The sequence below is a fragment of the Xiphophorus hellerii genome, chromosome 8 (assembly GCF_003331165.1).
Source record: "Xiphophorus hellerii strain 12219 chromosome 8, Xiphophorus_hellerii-4.1, whole genome shotgun sequence".
NCBI classification, from domain to species: domain Eukaryota; kingdom Metazoa; phylum Chordata; class Actinopteri; order Cyprinodontiformes; family Poeciliidae; genus Xiphophorus; species Xiphophorus hellerii.
Genome location: NC_045679.1, coordinates 19,272,902 through 19,288,316, shown reverse-complemented (window position 1 = coordinate 19,288,316; position 15,415 = coordinate 19,272,902). Strand labels below are relative to the sequence as shown.

General features: G+C 38.4%; 1 protein-coding gene across 4 annotated transcripts in view; it reads right to left on the bottom strand.

Annotated features, from left to right (window-relative positions):
* The window catches only part of ptpn13 (protein tyrosine phosphatase non-receptor type 13), a 47,943-nt gene that overhangs the window by 19,225 nt on the left and 13,303 nt on the right, over positions 1 to 15,415 (bottom strand). For all 4 annotated transcript variants that reach the window (XM_032569518.1, XM_032569519.1, XM_032569521.1 and 1 more), the window contains exons 7-15: positions 13,069 to 13,701; positions 4,445 to 4,537; positions 3,860 to 3,956; positions 2,255 to 2,459; positions 1,566 to 1,640; positions 1,311 to 1,488; positions 700 to 850; positions 435 to 573; positions 48 to 200 (exon numbers count right to left, since the gene is read on the bottom strand). In XM_032569518.1, the coding sequence (XP_032425409.1) occupies positions 48 to 200; positions 435 to 573; positions 700 to 850; positions 1,311 to 1,488; positions 1,566 to 1,640; positions 2,255 to 2,459; positions 3,860 to 3,956; positions 4,445 to 4,537; positions 13,069 to 13,701 (1,724 nt within the window). The remainder of the gene's footprint in view (positions 1 to 47; positions 201 to 434; positions 574 to 699; positions 851 to 1,310; positions 1,489 to 1,565; positions 1,641 to 2,254; positions 2,460 to 3,859; positions 3,957 to 4,444; positions 4,538 to 13,068; positions 13,702 to 15,415) is intronic.

Here is a 15,415-nt window from a genome sequence, read left to right as displayed (position 1 = left end):
TTCAATGTATTAGAGCACTTTATATATTCATATAAAATGAACCTAACCTTGAGAAACTCAAACTCTGCCTCTGATTCTGATGCACCATAGTAGTTACTGTGAAGTTTAGGCAGTTCTTCCCGAAGAGTTGTCTGGTCCACCTTATCCAAGATGGACACTGGCAGGTAGTGCTCCAGCCTGAAATATGTCTTCCCATGAAGCTGCAGCACAGACATTAACACCTGGTTATAATATCATGTGAATGGCTCCTTTTAAAATACATTTACTTAGAAAATCGGTGTTGTGTTCAATACTGATATTACCAGCCGCATGCATATAGATAAAGACATGTAGCTCTGTGAATTTGTGAGGTAGGATAAGTGGGTAAAAATATCTATACATTTCCAACTCAGTTTACATTTACATTTCAACTGTTTAAAGATGATATTGGTTACCTCAGGTTGGTAGTCACCAAATTCAGCCTGCAATGCCAGGGAAGCCAGAAGCAAGGCATTTTCTGTGTTGCAGCGCATCCTTTCCTCCAAGATATCCTTCCTCAGTTGTAGGTAGTACTGATGTTTGGTCATAGCATGCCTGTTTTCCACATAGATAAAAAAAAAGTGTCAAATAAATCCTTATATTTTCTATGTTAATTGTGCTGTCCCAGGGAAGCATATTAAGCAGCAGAGTTATTCACTCAGAGTAAAAATATATGCTTACTGTATGAGGTTGACATCATCATGGAAGAATTTGATCCGCAAGAAAAGGTTAAAAGGCACGTCGGTTCTTCTTTTCTTGGGATGCTCCTTCCATCCATCGGGAGCTACTTTGGTGAGCTTGGCATCAGGTTCAACAAAGAAAAACTCGGTTTCTGTGTGGGATTTTTTTAAAAAAAAAGACAAAATGGATTAGAGTAGGTGACAGATTGAAAATGGAAAATAAATCAGACTGAAAAGAAAGTAGTGCCTGTGTCAATAATCTGATTAGGTGTAAAGAAAAGGGGGCAGAATACGACAGACAACACTTTTATGATTTTTATGAGTAAAAATGCTGACAATCCTTTCATTTCCTTTATGGACAGATGATTGGTTTGTGTTGATCACTTAAAAATCCAGTATAATAAACTCATCTTTCAGTTTATGTAACAAAATATGGAAATGTCTAAGGGGTATGAATACTTCTCCAAAGCACCATATATTTATATTAACAAAAGGATGAATTTATTGTCGAGATAGATAAAAAAAAATCACATAGGCAAGACAGGTGACTGTGATTAAAATGACAAGAGATATACAACTACAAATGCATAAATCCCAAAATCTCCAAATTACCTTTGAGGTATGCAAGGCCAAAGAGATGGTGCTCCACGAGGCCAATGTGAGCCACCACCATATCAAAAACGTCTTTGCAAACTGCCTTAAGGTCACAGTCCAGCTCCAGTTTTTGCCCATTCAGGAGCACAACACCCACCTTCCTTTGTGCTTCTTCCACCTTGTTTCGTTTCGGTTGCTAGGGATGAAACAGCAATAGTTATAAAACGGATAGTTAAACTCTTATTTGAAGAAAGAGAAGAGTTAAAATCTCACCATGATTGATGAAGGCACAGATAAGGTTACTGATGGCTCGCTGGCCATCTTCACAAACTCGGGTCCATGATAGTTCTGTCGGTAATGCACAGAGAAAAAGCAAACACAGAAAGCTGTATTCACTCAGTGTATATTTTGCAGCTTTTCGTGGCTGTGCACAAATTCAAGTTTCCAACTGGTAACCCCAACATCCTAAATCACATTAATTAAACACACCACAAACATGTGAGGAAGAATGTCTCACACATGGATGTGTTCCCAACATCAGCAAATTTGTTTTTACATTTACCAACAAACATTTTTACTAAATTTGCAATAATTGATGGAATAAGTCTGAGTAAACTCTTAAGTTCCCACATATCCCATGTATTTACAATTAACCCTACAAAGGCTGGAATAAATTAAACACTGCAGTCAGCAGCTTTTGCAAAACATCAAATAAGCATGGAATCAACAAGTTTGTGGCAAGTGAGCTTATGAAATTTAAATTTGTACACGAATCATCAAAAACTGCATTATAAACAAGCCTCAAGCTGCTTGCATGTAGGGGGGTTTAAGCTGAAAGGGAGGTGTAGAAATGATAGCTTTAAGGGTTTCTGGATTAGTATCTTAAAAGCTGTCTTTATGATGGATTACAGTTATCTCTTTTGGTGCACATCCTTAAGCACTGACTCACAATGTATACAAACCTTGTTTTTGCGGAGCGATAAAGGAGTGTAAAGAGGGTCCTGAAGGTCAAGTGCTGAAGCCTGAGGTTGGAGCAGGGGCTCGTCTGCAGAGTAGAAGTTGGACCTGGACAGCCGATTGGCCAGTTGCGTCTGCAGCCGCTGCACCTCCTCCTCTTGCCTCTGGAGGAGCATCTCAGCACTTTCATCAGCAGGCCCTTCATTTTGCCTTAAGGGAACCAAATGTTGGTTGGTTAGCTCAGCAGTTTCTTGTGTGATTGATGCCTTGTAGGCATCTGTGGCAAACTGCACACAAGCTGCACAAAATATAGGAATTTTTTTTCACCACAACAGGAACGGGGAGCAACAGAGGGACAGATCAAAATGATTTTCTCTTTGGGAAAAGGCATAGCAACAGCAGGCTGTTTAGGCCTGTGATGCCAGAGATTAGAGAGATCAAGAGGACTGAATGTAAATGTCACATCAGATGACCTCACTGTTGAGGCATGAGGCGATCCTGCTGTGCCACACCAGCTGTGTGTGGCCCAGAGGACCAAAATGGGACAGCTTTGTCTGATGCTGCTCTGCTCATTGGAAGGTAGGAAGGGCAGATACCAGCTCATCGTCATCATCATCAACAGACAGACTCATTAGTCAACACAGGCTCACCCATACACACGTCATGTTTTCTCAGGACAGGAATGTTCACACAAAAATCAATAAATTAACCCTGCATGTGCAAAAAGCAGTCTATTCATAATATTACCATTTACTCAGGAAATTCTGACTTCCCAATACTCATTAAGAAAAAACAATAAATGACGCTAAGTACATCCAGGAGCAGAGTGACTCATACTAATACTAAATCGGTTGTGGGTGTGTGTGGAATTTGCATCTCCTTGTGTTTGCATTTGATTTTCTTCCTTGCAAAGTTCAAAGTTGTGTGTTATTCTCAACTCTGGCATATTAATTAGTTTGCATGGCTTTGAATCTCATGGTTATGGAGTAACCAGGATGAACCAAATGCTCAGACAAAATTAAACCTAATATGGTTTTAAGATTTATGCCCATTTAGAAAAAGTTTTAAACAAAGATAAACTGATATCAGCTTTGAAAATTATTCAGGCCCTTTAAACTTCTTCACATGTTGCAATATTATGACCACAAATGTCAATTAAGATTGCTCAGCCATGCAGGAGACCGGGAAAACATGAAGGACTGCTGCTGCTCTGATCAGGTGAGACTAAAACCTAACAAAATGCTGCGCTTAGCAGAAAGTTAACTTTGCACATCATCTCAACTGGGGTGGTGGCAGCATCATGCAATGGGGATGCTTTAGTTCAGCAGGAACTGGAAAGCTAGTCACAGTTCATGGGAAGATGGATGGTGTTCACCTGTCAGAGAAAATCTCAAAAAAACAGTGAAGTCTGTTTTCTGTTTCCCACACAACTACGTATACCTTTTAGAGAGCAAAGAGGGGTTGCTGAAAAGATCAGCATGAAACAACTTCTGCTAAGATTGAGTTACCCTGAGCTGAGGAATACCAAGCAGCAGTAACTTCAAGGGTGTCAATTTGTGACGGACAATACGTCTTCTGATACACAGCTGCAATGGGCCTGTGTTTACTACCTGTGTCTCTGTGAGTTGTGGCTTCTCAGTGACAGGGCGTCTTGTTCTGCAAGCGCCAGCTGGGAGCCGTACCTCGTCACTTCACCGGGTTTCTTAGCTGCAAGAGATGTGAGAATATTAGCTGCACAAGCGAGCACAAAGCAACACGTTTAGTTTTATCAATCTAACACACCTCTCCTGACACCCACAAGGTGATGTGATTAAACTTGCATGAACATGTTTGAGCAGAATTGTGGTTACAGAACACTTAAGTCAGGCAAAGCCAGGAGTATGAATAAAATCTGCTGACATCCACTGAATATGTGTGAGTGAAGTGACATGACAATACAGCAGCACACTCAGAGAAATTAAACCCTGTAAGCTTTTCCGTGTCTTGGTTGCCATGATTTTAAATATATTTCAATAGAAAATGAATGAATAAATTTAAAACAAGGTTTGGCTTTGGAATTGCTTCTTAACTCTTCTCAGCTGTTAGTTTAATAACTCAATATAAGTTTAAAGTAAGTAAATAAAGCTAAATTAAATTTATTTTTACCCCTTTATATGCTTGATGCAAAAACATTGAAAGATTTAAGGATTGTTTACCTAGCCTGTAGTCTGGATCTGAAGAGGCCACTGATGGGCTTTCACTAGATGAGCTGTAATCACTGTGGTACCTTTGGTGGGTGTGAACAGGGTCTGAAAGAAAAACATTTATCTCAATAAGAAACAATAAAACAATCATGATCATGCATCAACTGGGGGGGAAACACAACCATCATGCATATAATACTACATAATGGTTACACAGATGTGTTTGGTATATTTTTTTGTTAGGATGAAGCTGATTGCCTTCCACATCAAACAGAAACTCCATAACAAAAACCTCGTCACTTTCTATAATGGGAATTTAACAAACAAATTGATGAGTGACTCATGCTTTCATCCCCAGAAACCATTCGAAAACAAATTTAGACTTTTCCGTAACACTGAACAAGACGGCACAACGGAGAACAAATACAGGTATTAGTCATGCTGTTGGTAAACACTGCTAATAAGAAGGAATATGAAGCTACAGGAAGGCGGATTCACCCTATGTGTAGGCGTGTCTCTTGTCAAGGTTTATAATCAGGGTTTTAGCGTTTGTCTTGCTTAACTGGTAGAACCACAGCAAGCAGAGACCAGCTCAACACATGTTTCCTAAAAGGTATTGCTTCATAAACCCTGTAATGAACTTCACTCAGATGTAAGAAGAAAACATAAACAATAAACTTTGAACCCTAACCAAAGTGTCATGTGTTTTTCTGCTAAGTTCACATAACCTGAAAGTCCTGCTCCTCAGTGTCAGCTGCATAGCCTGAGTAAACCACATTCTTCAGTCACCGCTCAAGAATTTCTGTTCTGTTTCACAATACAGCCGAGCTTTCTTCTCTTCATGATGACAATGGTTGTTCAGTTTGGCAAACAGCTTCAGGAAGTGCATTTAAAGTAAATGCAGCTAAAGTGAACTTAGAAGCAGGTCATACAGTCACCTAAGATAATTTTCCTATCCTCTACTGCAGTGAATCATGAGTTCCCTTTACACAATCACGCAGCTGAAAAGATTCAGAGGGTGGCTCATTTGTGCGCTTTTCCCATGCAGTTAAGACAAAAAAAAAAAAAACGTGTACATTTTCCCAAAAACCGACAGACTCATGCAGTTACCCACACATGCAGTCACTTGCCCAGACAACCTGATATGCCAGTTCTTTAAAAACCTAATGGGTGAAGAAAAAAATATAACGCAGACAAAGAATTAAAGCCATTTAGCTCCTAACAAAAAGGGATTTTAAAATACATGTAAAAGAAAAAAGTTTCAATTTCAGCTTACAAACAATAAATTTGAAATAGCACTTTCTTGTGGCATTATTTTAAGTTTCATTCCACAAATGCAAAAACGAAAACCTCACCCTTCCAAAGAAGTTCAGATGAATAGAAAAAAATAATAGTTTTGGTTTCATATAAATATACTTTTAAGCATCACATAAGTATATGTCTATTTACAAAATTCACAATGTTTGTGGAATGCTGTAGAGACCATTACAATAAGATTTAGGATGATTTAAGATTTCAAAGTTAGCTCAAATAGTTACAAAATATTCAATATCTGTTATTTTTCCAAACAATTCCTACAGTACAATCTTCAAAGTAAGGCAGTTTTGTGATTACCCTAACTCAGAACCACCACCCTGCCTCTTTCATCTACAAGTCTCCTTTTATCATTTTCCATACTGGACCTGACCTCAGCTCAAAGCTGCATAACCTGCTGCCAAGAGCCGGAAAAGTCCAATAATCTTAGGAATTCCCTCATCCGCCATGCATGACTCCAATTACAGCTTCAGGGTAGGCCAGGAAAAGTTTCTACTCATTGAAGACTAAAGCATTTTTGGGCAAAATGGAGGGCAGGGGTTGGAGTTGTCTATTTGCTGGAAGACAAAGAGGTGGCCAGGTAGAAACATGCCCCTGCACACCCCGGCAAGTGGACAACACAAAGACTTGAACAAAGGAGGAAGAAAATAAGCTCTGAGGAAGACTCTGTGGAAACTGAGACAAACGCCTGTACCATCACTTTTCTGCAGAAAAGAACAGAAACAAGTAAAAATGGGGAACTCTGGCAGTTATCCTCAAATCCTTAATGTTTTGAATACACACATCTAATCCTTCCAATTTTCCTTCTTTTGTTAAACTGTTTCTTTGAAAACTGATTTCTTTTTTTAAATAAACTATTTCTACTTTCCTTTGAGGAAAATAAAAACAAAATAAAAATGTCATGGTACTCTGTTTAATACACTGCACAGCCTCCTATGGCTGTGGTCTTATACTGTTTTAGCTGGGCTGGTTTTTAGCCTGTGCCAAATCCTTCACCAACTCTTTCCATTCTGACAACCCAGGAACCCAAAGCAGCTTGAAGGTAAAAAGAACTACACCACCTACAACTGTCCAAATTTATTGTGCTGACCAGGGGATGAAAAACAAAGACAACAAATAAAAGCATTTTTTCAACCCCCCTATTTGTTTTATCCACCCCTTGAAAATACTTTGATCAAACTGAATGCTTTTCCAGACTCTGTGGGAACCATGTTTATGCTTTTTCGTGTCCTTCAACAGAATTCAACAGAACAACTTCTATTCTTAAGCTGCTGTGATTTTAGAAATTTTTTTTTTAAAATCAAGCCCCATCATGTTCATGAGGTGTGTCCCCCTTATGACGCTGAGGTATTTTGCAAAGGCGGACTAATACTGTGTTGCAATTTTCAAGGTCAAGTGAAAGTAGTGGTTTAAATTTGCCCAAGTAAAAACTAAATGTAACCAATCCAACACATACTTTTGATAAAAGTCCCCAAGTTACTCCAAAAGCAATGATGGGAGTCAGCGCAAAGTACAGACAATATCATGCTAAAAAGAATTAAATTATTAAAGTACATAAAAAATATGGAGATATTCTGATTTGCTAGAAGTTAGAAAGTACATCTCTATGGTTGCCACTTAATAATAATTGCTCATAGAAACAGAAATATCAAATTGTAATGGATGGAAAAAAGTTAAGGATGGAAAAAAGTCATTGTGATTAATGTTTCTGTGAAGCTCAGTTGTTTTCATTTTAGTATACACGACATAAAATACCTAATTTGTATAAGACCTGCATTATGAAAAGAAATGTCAATTGGTTTCTATAAATGAAACCTAATATGCTTTACAGTATCATAAAAAAATATTCAACACTTTTAACTTAATAGTAAGCTGAATTTTCTTGCATGGTGAAGAATTACAACTGCTGATCTACTCATAGTGTGATAACTACCACATCAAATTTTAAGACATATTGCACAAGTAGTCAGGACCTATAATGTCCTCTCAGCAGTTCTACACTTGAATTTTTGTTAAGTATGGCATGTCCTGACCAGAAAGAACACTGTTCTTGTTTCTGCCACCTTAGAGAAAACAGTCTTGGCCTTTCCTTTTGCCATGGTGTAACTGACTCATTTTATTTATTTTTTTATTTTTCACATTTAATGATAATTTCTGCAAATGGCGATAAAAGTTCAAAACTCTATATACCTTGTATAAGTGTTTAAAATTGCCAATTAAGTTAATAGCTGAATTAATCAAAAGGTAGGTTGGACTTCTGTCATTTGGAGCTGAACCAAGGAAGGTGAGGAAATTTTCATCCGTGTGACCTGAACTGAGTGTTTGCGTAGCCTAGGATGACACAAAGAGAGGCGAATATTAGCCAATTTCTGTAACATTTGAGTGGCATTTGCATAAAACCTGTTGCAGCTGCCAAAATGTGCTGCGACATTGCAGCGATGGAAGAATTTAATAGGTTCAAAAAGAATCTTGATAAACTGGTGATCACACTGTGTGTGTGACTGTATCAAGGGACATGCTGGAAGTTATAGACAGCATTCATAAAATACTGAGCGTGATTCTTAGGGATTTTAGTAATCCAATACAATCTTATTGAAATAAGTGTAATAATCTTCTCTGTTCTGATGTCAGGCAGCTTTCTAGTAACATTTGCAATGATTTACTAAGAAACACCATTGTTTGAACCTACGTCAAGTAAAAAGTTGACTATTACAAGCTGTGGCTTGACACGAAATAGAGTGATAGATGTTTAACAAGCACTGTAAAACGTAAAACATTTGGAAAAACAATTATCTTTCAGAGCCAGTTTTATTGAAAACTGTATATTCAAAAACGGGACTATGGTTACAAACATAGTAACCATAGCTTGATTACTTCCTTTATCATGTATACAGAAAAGAATTGTGTCTTAACAACATTTTGTCATATCAATGCGGAATCCAATTGCGATCAAGATGACGAGAAAAGAAAGGCATTCCCCCAAAGCACATGTATAGAAAATAATGCTGTATTGCTAGTATAAAAGTAGCTGCCGGCAAAGTAAGGAGGCTACAAGTAGACTGTAAAAGCAGTGGTGGGGGTCTGGAAAAAATAAGGCAAAGAAAGGGAAGTATAAAAGAGAGCAGATTAGTTTATGAAGCCGACATGCCTGTTTGAACCCTAATGCTTTCTTCATAGTCACCAGATGACCTTCAAACCCACACAGGTACATGTGAGTCAGCGACTAAAAGCAGCCTCCCTATGGAGCTTTTACCAAGAATACAAAAAGCTTTTGAGAGAAACAGAAACTCTGGGGGGCTTTGTACTAGGTAATTACACAATTGCAACAATTGTGATTTGCCCAAGCATGCAACGGTAGTTTTTTCCACTATACCTCTGTTAGTAAGCAACAGAGGTGTATCAAAGGAATAGCTGCACATAACATGTGTGACAATAAAGTAAAGGCTAGAATTATGCTGTTCTTTAATTAGAATCAGTAATTTGGGTGACTTTCGTGCCACTGACTCATTCTGTCTAAACACCGCTGAGCGGCCAACGCAAATGATACTCCCTTCAAGCCAATAATCAGCTCTGAACCCATATAGCCATTCAACTCCTATACACAGCTGGTAGCCAAGTGCCTGGCTGCTCTCATCATCCCACTGTAGTTCATATTTCTCTCCATCTGTCAAATATAAAGAGCTTTAAATTGCTAATTAATTACACTGTATGCTGAATAACAACAGACATCCTCATAATATTCTGACTTAAAAAATTAAGTCTCAGGGCTGAAGCAAGACATAACATGGCGTATGGGTTGAAACGCTGAGGACCACAGTTCAAGTTCAGACAATGTTCTGCTAAACACTTATTACAAAATGATAACACGACCTAGCTATAGTGTTTCACACAAAAACCCATATTGTGCAATATAATGACAAAGCATTTGTTATGAAGCGGGTGATGCAGTGCCTGTATTCAAAAGGTAGGTGGTGAAAGACTTGATGTACGTCATTTGTGCCTTTTCTGTTTTTTAGCGCCGTGTAACCGATGACAACCTTCAGAAAACGCCAACAATAGTTTGTTGATTTAAACTTAGCAGGACACTCGTCAAATGTTAAGAACCTCACAAAATTTAAATAAAGGCTTTCATGACTATCGTCTGAGACTGATGGTGTACGACAATCAAATTTTGTGAAATAAAAGACACCCGAAAATACAAAGACACTGTCTAATGGAAACAAGATGCTACACAAAGAAAAAAATAATTCTTCCAAAAATAAAAGCTATGCAATTAATATTTAAATAGGCATTTAATATATTTTTGAGAAAACTGATTTGCGTTGTTTTGTTTCATTTTAGATAAGAAAACTGATTTTTATTTAGAGGAAGAAGTAGTAGTCAGGGAGGGTAATCAATAGACAAAATATACAACAGGAAATCCTGTCTTCAGAGAAGAACTTGGGCTAGAGTAATGTTCCAAGGAGGAAAGATCTCAAAGGGCCTGATTACTGTGCAACTGGAAAGCATTCACACTGCTTCACTTTTTCTACATTTTCTGACATTACAGCCTTATTCTAATATGTATTAAATGAACCTCTTTCCTCAAAATTCTACACAAAAATACCCTATTCTGACAATGTGGATTAAATATTTTTGCAAAGTTATTAAAAATAGAAAACCAAGAAATCACATTTATGCAAGTATTCACAGCCTTTGCATAATACTTAGTAGATCCACCTTTGGCAGCAATTCCATCCTCCAGTCCTTTTGAATATAATGCAACCAGCTTAGCTGCTCTTTAGGAAGTTTGGCTCATTCTTCTTTGTAGTTCTTCTCAAACGCCATCAGGTTGGGTGGATACATCTGTGGAGCCATTTTCATATCTCTCCAGAGATGTTTAATGAGTTTCAACTCTGGACTCTGGCTTGGTCACTCCAGGACATTTTACAGGGTGGTTATGAAGCCACTCTGTTTTGAGCTCTTTACCACATGTTTTGGATAATTTTCCAGCTGAAAAATGATCCACCTGAGGTCAAGATTCTCTGGAGTAGGTTTTGATCCTCTGTACATTGCTGTGTTTATCTTTCCCTCTATCCTGACTAGTCTGTCAGTTCCTGCTGCAAAACATCTCTATGAAGTGATGCTGTCACCACCATGATTCACTGTAGGGACGGGTATGGTCCTGTTAATGAGCTGTGCCTGGCTTCCTCCGAACATGACCCATTCATTCACACCAAAGAGTTCAATCTTTGTCTCATCAAACCAGAAAAGTTTGTCTCTCATGGTTTTAAAGTCATTCATATACCATTTGGTAAAACTAAAGACTTGCTGCCATTTGCCGTTTATTAAAAAGTGGCTTTCATCTGGCCACTCTTCCCTACAGGCCAGATTGGTGGATTGCTGCAGAGGTGGTTGTCCTTCTGGAAGGTTCTATTCTCTGTACAGAGGAACGCTGGAGCTCTGTCAGAGTGACCATTGGGTTGTTGGTCACTTCTCTGATTAAGGTCGTTCTCTCCCAGATTGCTCAATTTCGACCAGCTCTGGGAAGAGTCCTGCTGCTCCAAACTTCTGTTTACCAATAATGGAGGTGATTGAGCTCATTGGAACCTTCAAAGCAGCACAAATATTTCTGGATCCTTACCCAGATTTCTACTTCAAGACAATCCTGTCTCGGAGGGCTACAAACATTTTTTTTTATTTATTTCATGCTTGGTGTTTGACCATTTTCAAGTGTGAGTACACAGTGAATTCTAAACAACATGACTCAAAAACATGTATTATTGTCATATAGACAGGTGTGAGTTTTTCCAAATCACATCCAATCAGCTGAATTTACTGCAGGTGGCCTTTATTTAAGATGCAGAAACATCTCAAGGTTGATCAGTGAAAACAGCTCAAATTTCATCTCTTTCAATTAAGCAAAAGTTGTGAAAAGTTATTGTTAGAATAATTATGTTTTGTTATCATTCTTACATAAGTAGTTACCAGTTTGCTTTTCATTCATAGGTTTAGTATTCACACCCCAGAGAGGAGGAATCTGTTAAACCATGTGAAAGACAAAACTTTGCTTTTCCCCTAAATCTTGAAGCTACAGCTGCTTTCTAATCTAGGGATCCTCCTTAAAGGACCTGTGAGTTAGTTTATGTGTTCTTCCTTGTTTCAGAATAGCCATTCTTTGATTCATCACTCTCCCACATTTCACTCTCGACTCCCTTCTTTCTCTTGCTTAATAAAAAGACAGGCTCTGCTGCAGGGAGTCAGAACGAATGGTAAACACCTTGAAGAAGTGGTTTGCTATGTTTTCTCCTTCTGCAGAAGCTTGGTTGAAAACTCATAAATGTTGTCTGTGGTTCTTTCTTCGTATTTAGGTAAACAAAATACCTATCAGTTATGCAAATGTGTTTTTTTGACTTTTCCATTTTTTAACAAATTTGCAAAACACTCAAAAACATGTCATATTGTCATGATGGCCATTTGTTTGAAGAATTTTGAGGACATATTCATTTTATATGACTCGTAAGAAGAATGAACTGACAAAATGTGGAAAAAGTGAAGAACTGAATACTTTCCAGATGTATTATAATCATAGAAAACTAGAAGTGATAAAAACCACACATTTAGAAATACAGTTAAAAAAATGTGTCATGTGCTCAGCTCCTGACTAAAGACAGTCACAGTGCACAGTACACAGTGAATTCTGAACAAAAATAAGTGAATGAAACGTAAATTAGTAAAATAATGGTTTCTTTTGAATTTCACTGCTGTACAACGGACAAAGTTCAAAGTTAGGATAAAGACAGTTTTATTACTGCCTGTATTATCCAGCTGTACAAAAATAAGGTAAAAGTTAAGAGTCTTGGTTTTAAGATGATGCTCTATTTAAAACGGTGAGTGACTCAAACACAAAGTCTAACAAGTTGCCTGAGATTCCAACAGCATATTGTAACTTTATAAATGATCCTTTGGCAAAAAGAGTGATTGTTTTTAATTACATGATGACGAAAGCCTGGTTTAAATATAGCTATTCAGCAGAAAAGGAGCAGCAGCACACATGTTTGACAACAGTCTTCCCAGTACTTGGACATGGAATAACTTGAGTAAATACTTTATTAGTACTTTGTAAACAATTTAAAAATATAAATACTCTGAATAACGACTAAAACACTCAAAGTGACTCAGTTCTGCATTTTGAAAACCCTCTACACATGAAGAAGTTATGAAAATCTCACTCTAGAGCTGAACTCAAGGATCTGGACTGAATCAAACAGTGTGACAGCAGAAGATTCACAGTTGTGCAGAGCACAGTACATATATACTTTATTTATGACAGCATTACTCACCGTTTACCGCCTGCTGTAGTGCCTGGAGTTTCCTCTGTCTTTCCTTGATCCTGTCATATGCGGCAGGGAGCCCGGAGCCGACAGACAGGGCAGAAAAGTGATGAGGCATTCTGCCCTTCAGCTCACCAAACTCAGAGTACCGATAATCCACCTCCTTGGCCACAGACAAAGGTGATTTCCGCCTCCCCACAGAATGCGTGCTTAAGACACTGCTTCCTCTCCGGGCATCTTCCAAAGCTCCAAAACGAAGAGCTTCTGGGTCAATGTAAGCCAAGTCCACAGAGGAGGCCCAGGTCTTTCTGGGCTGACTCGGCCCTCTGTCTGTGATTTGGTAGGGTAAAGACCTGCGGTCCAGCTCCACAGGCCGCCCCTTCATCTGGGGATGCAGCGGGTGCAGATAGGGGTAAGAAAGCTGGTGCTGGAGTGAGGGGGCTTTGGAGTAGAATTCTGTGGAAGAGTCAGAGTTTGTGTGATACTCAGACAGGGAACTGTGGGGAGCTGCACCCTCATCTCCCTTCAGCAAGTCCAGTATCGGCAGCGAGCCCATAGATCGACTGAGGCCCCGGTTGAGAGCCGCTTGCTCCTGAGTTCTGGCTTTGTAGCGCTCCAAAACTCTGGGGGCGGCACTCCTCCCTGAGAAAGAAAATGTCGTTAATTTTTGAAGTTGACAAATTAGTCACATTTTTAAAATGCTGAGTTACTCATTCTTTAACTTAAGTATCGATGACAACCAACAGACAGATATAAATAAAAAACACAGATGCATTCACAATGAGTACTTAGCTCTGCTATTAATTACTTTACATTAACGTAAAATGTAAAACCAGTTAAATGTTCCCAATTTTTTAATCTGATATTCTAGATAACGTAAATGCAAAAACAAGGCAATAAATGTAGCAATCAGAACAACTTTGTAAACTTGCTTAAGATGTTGGTCATATAACCTAAGCTAGAAGTAAGTAAAGGTAGTTAGACTATGTCTACATGGAGATGTTCACAAGAAGTGAACTCATAAAAAAGTAATTATTAGCTTCCATATATTTTTCATCTGTGATATCATTTGTATATTTGTGGATGGGAGCCTTTCTACACTCTGGTCTAAAACATAGGGACGCTCAAGGCAGCTTGCTATTTTAAGCTGACTTGATTTAGACGTCTTTTTCTTTCAATTGCTGTTCAGCTGCACAACTCGGATGTCACTGCCATATGGCTTTTAAGACAGTGCCTTGCCAACGTATTCACACGTCTTCATACTGACACATTTCAGGTCCTGCTACAGACTTTCAATTGAGCCACTATAACACAAGAATATGCAATGATCTAATCCAGTTCTTTGTAGCCCTGGCTGTTTGTTTAGGGTCGCTGTCCTGCTAGAGAGTGAACCTCCATTCTAATCTCAAGTCTCCAGCACATTTTTTTGTGTTTTTTTTCACTCTCACTGGGTAATCTCTGTCCTCTTACCAACTCTGATTTTGAAGAAAAACATCATGACACCATGCTGTCACCGTCACCATGTTTCACTGCGAGGATGGTGTGTTCAGTGTGATTTACAGTGTCTTCTTCCATATTTTTGCTCTGGCTATGACCTGACTGAAAACAACTTTTTAGGTCTCTATTCAACAAATTCTTTCTTCTCATCATTCCATTTCAGCTCAGGACTGTGGAGTACACAACTAATAATTGCCCTGTTAACAGACTGAGCAGTGAATCTCTGCAACTTTCAGTTATCATCTTTGCTGGTTTTCTGATTAATGCTTTTCTTATCAATCCTAATTGCTGTTGTGCTTTACTCCTATTTTCAGAAGAAAGACTGAGCATTGCTCTGTGAGATGTTCAACTTCAGGAATAATGTTTCATAACATAACTTTGCTATAAAACTTCCAGACAACTTTACTCCTGTCCTGCCTGTGCTCCTCACAGAGAAGAGACAGCTGTATTTATATTGGAACAGTTTGTTGCTCCAGAATTTATTTTGGGGTGTCAGAGCAAACGTGACTGAATACAAATGTTTGTGATACTTTTTATATTGAAAAAGGTATGTGGTTCTAAGTTAAGAACCTTTGGAAAAGTTCAAGTGGTATCAAAACTTTTGTAAAGCATAGTAGTTTAAGAAACAGAGACATACAGTGTCTATCTGGGCAAAAAATAAATAACTAGAAACCTGAGCAGCAGCTACAACTTGAAACAACTAGGATGCAGGAGGGAGGGAGCTGCTCCATTAGAAGAAAGATGCTAAGGAATGGAGTGATCCTCTTTTGCATGTACTTTCCCTGAGGCTGCATTGTGTTCAGTCAGACAAACAAAACACTGATACAAACAGCAGACCAGCAGCTTCACTGGTGACTCA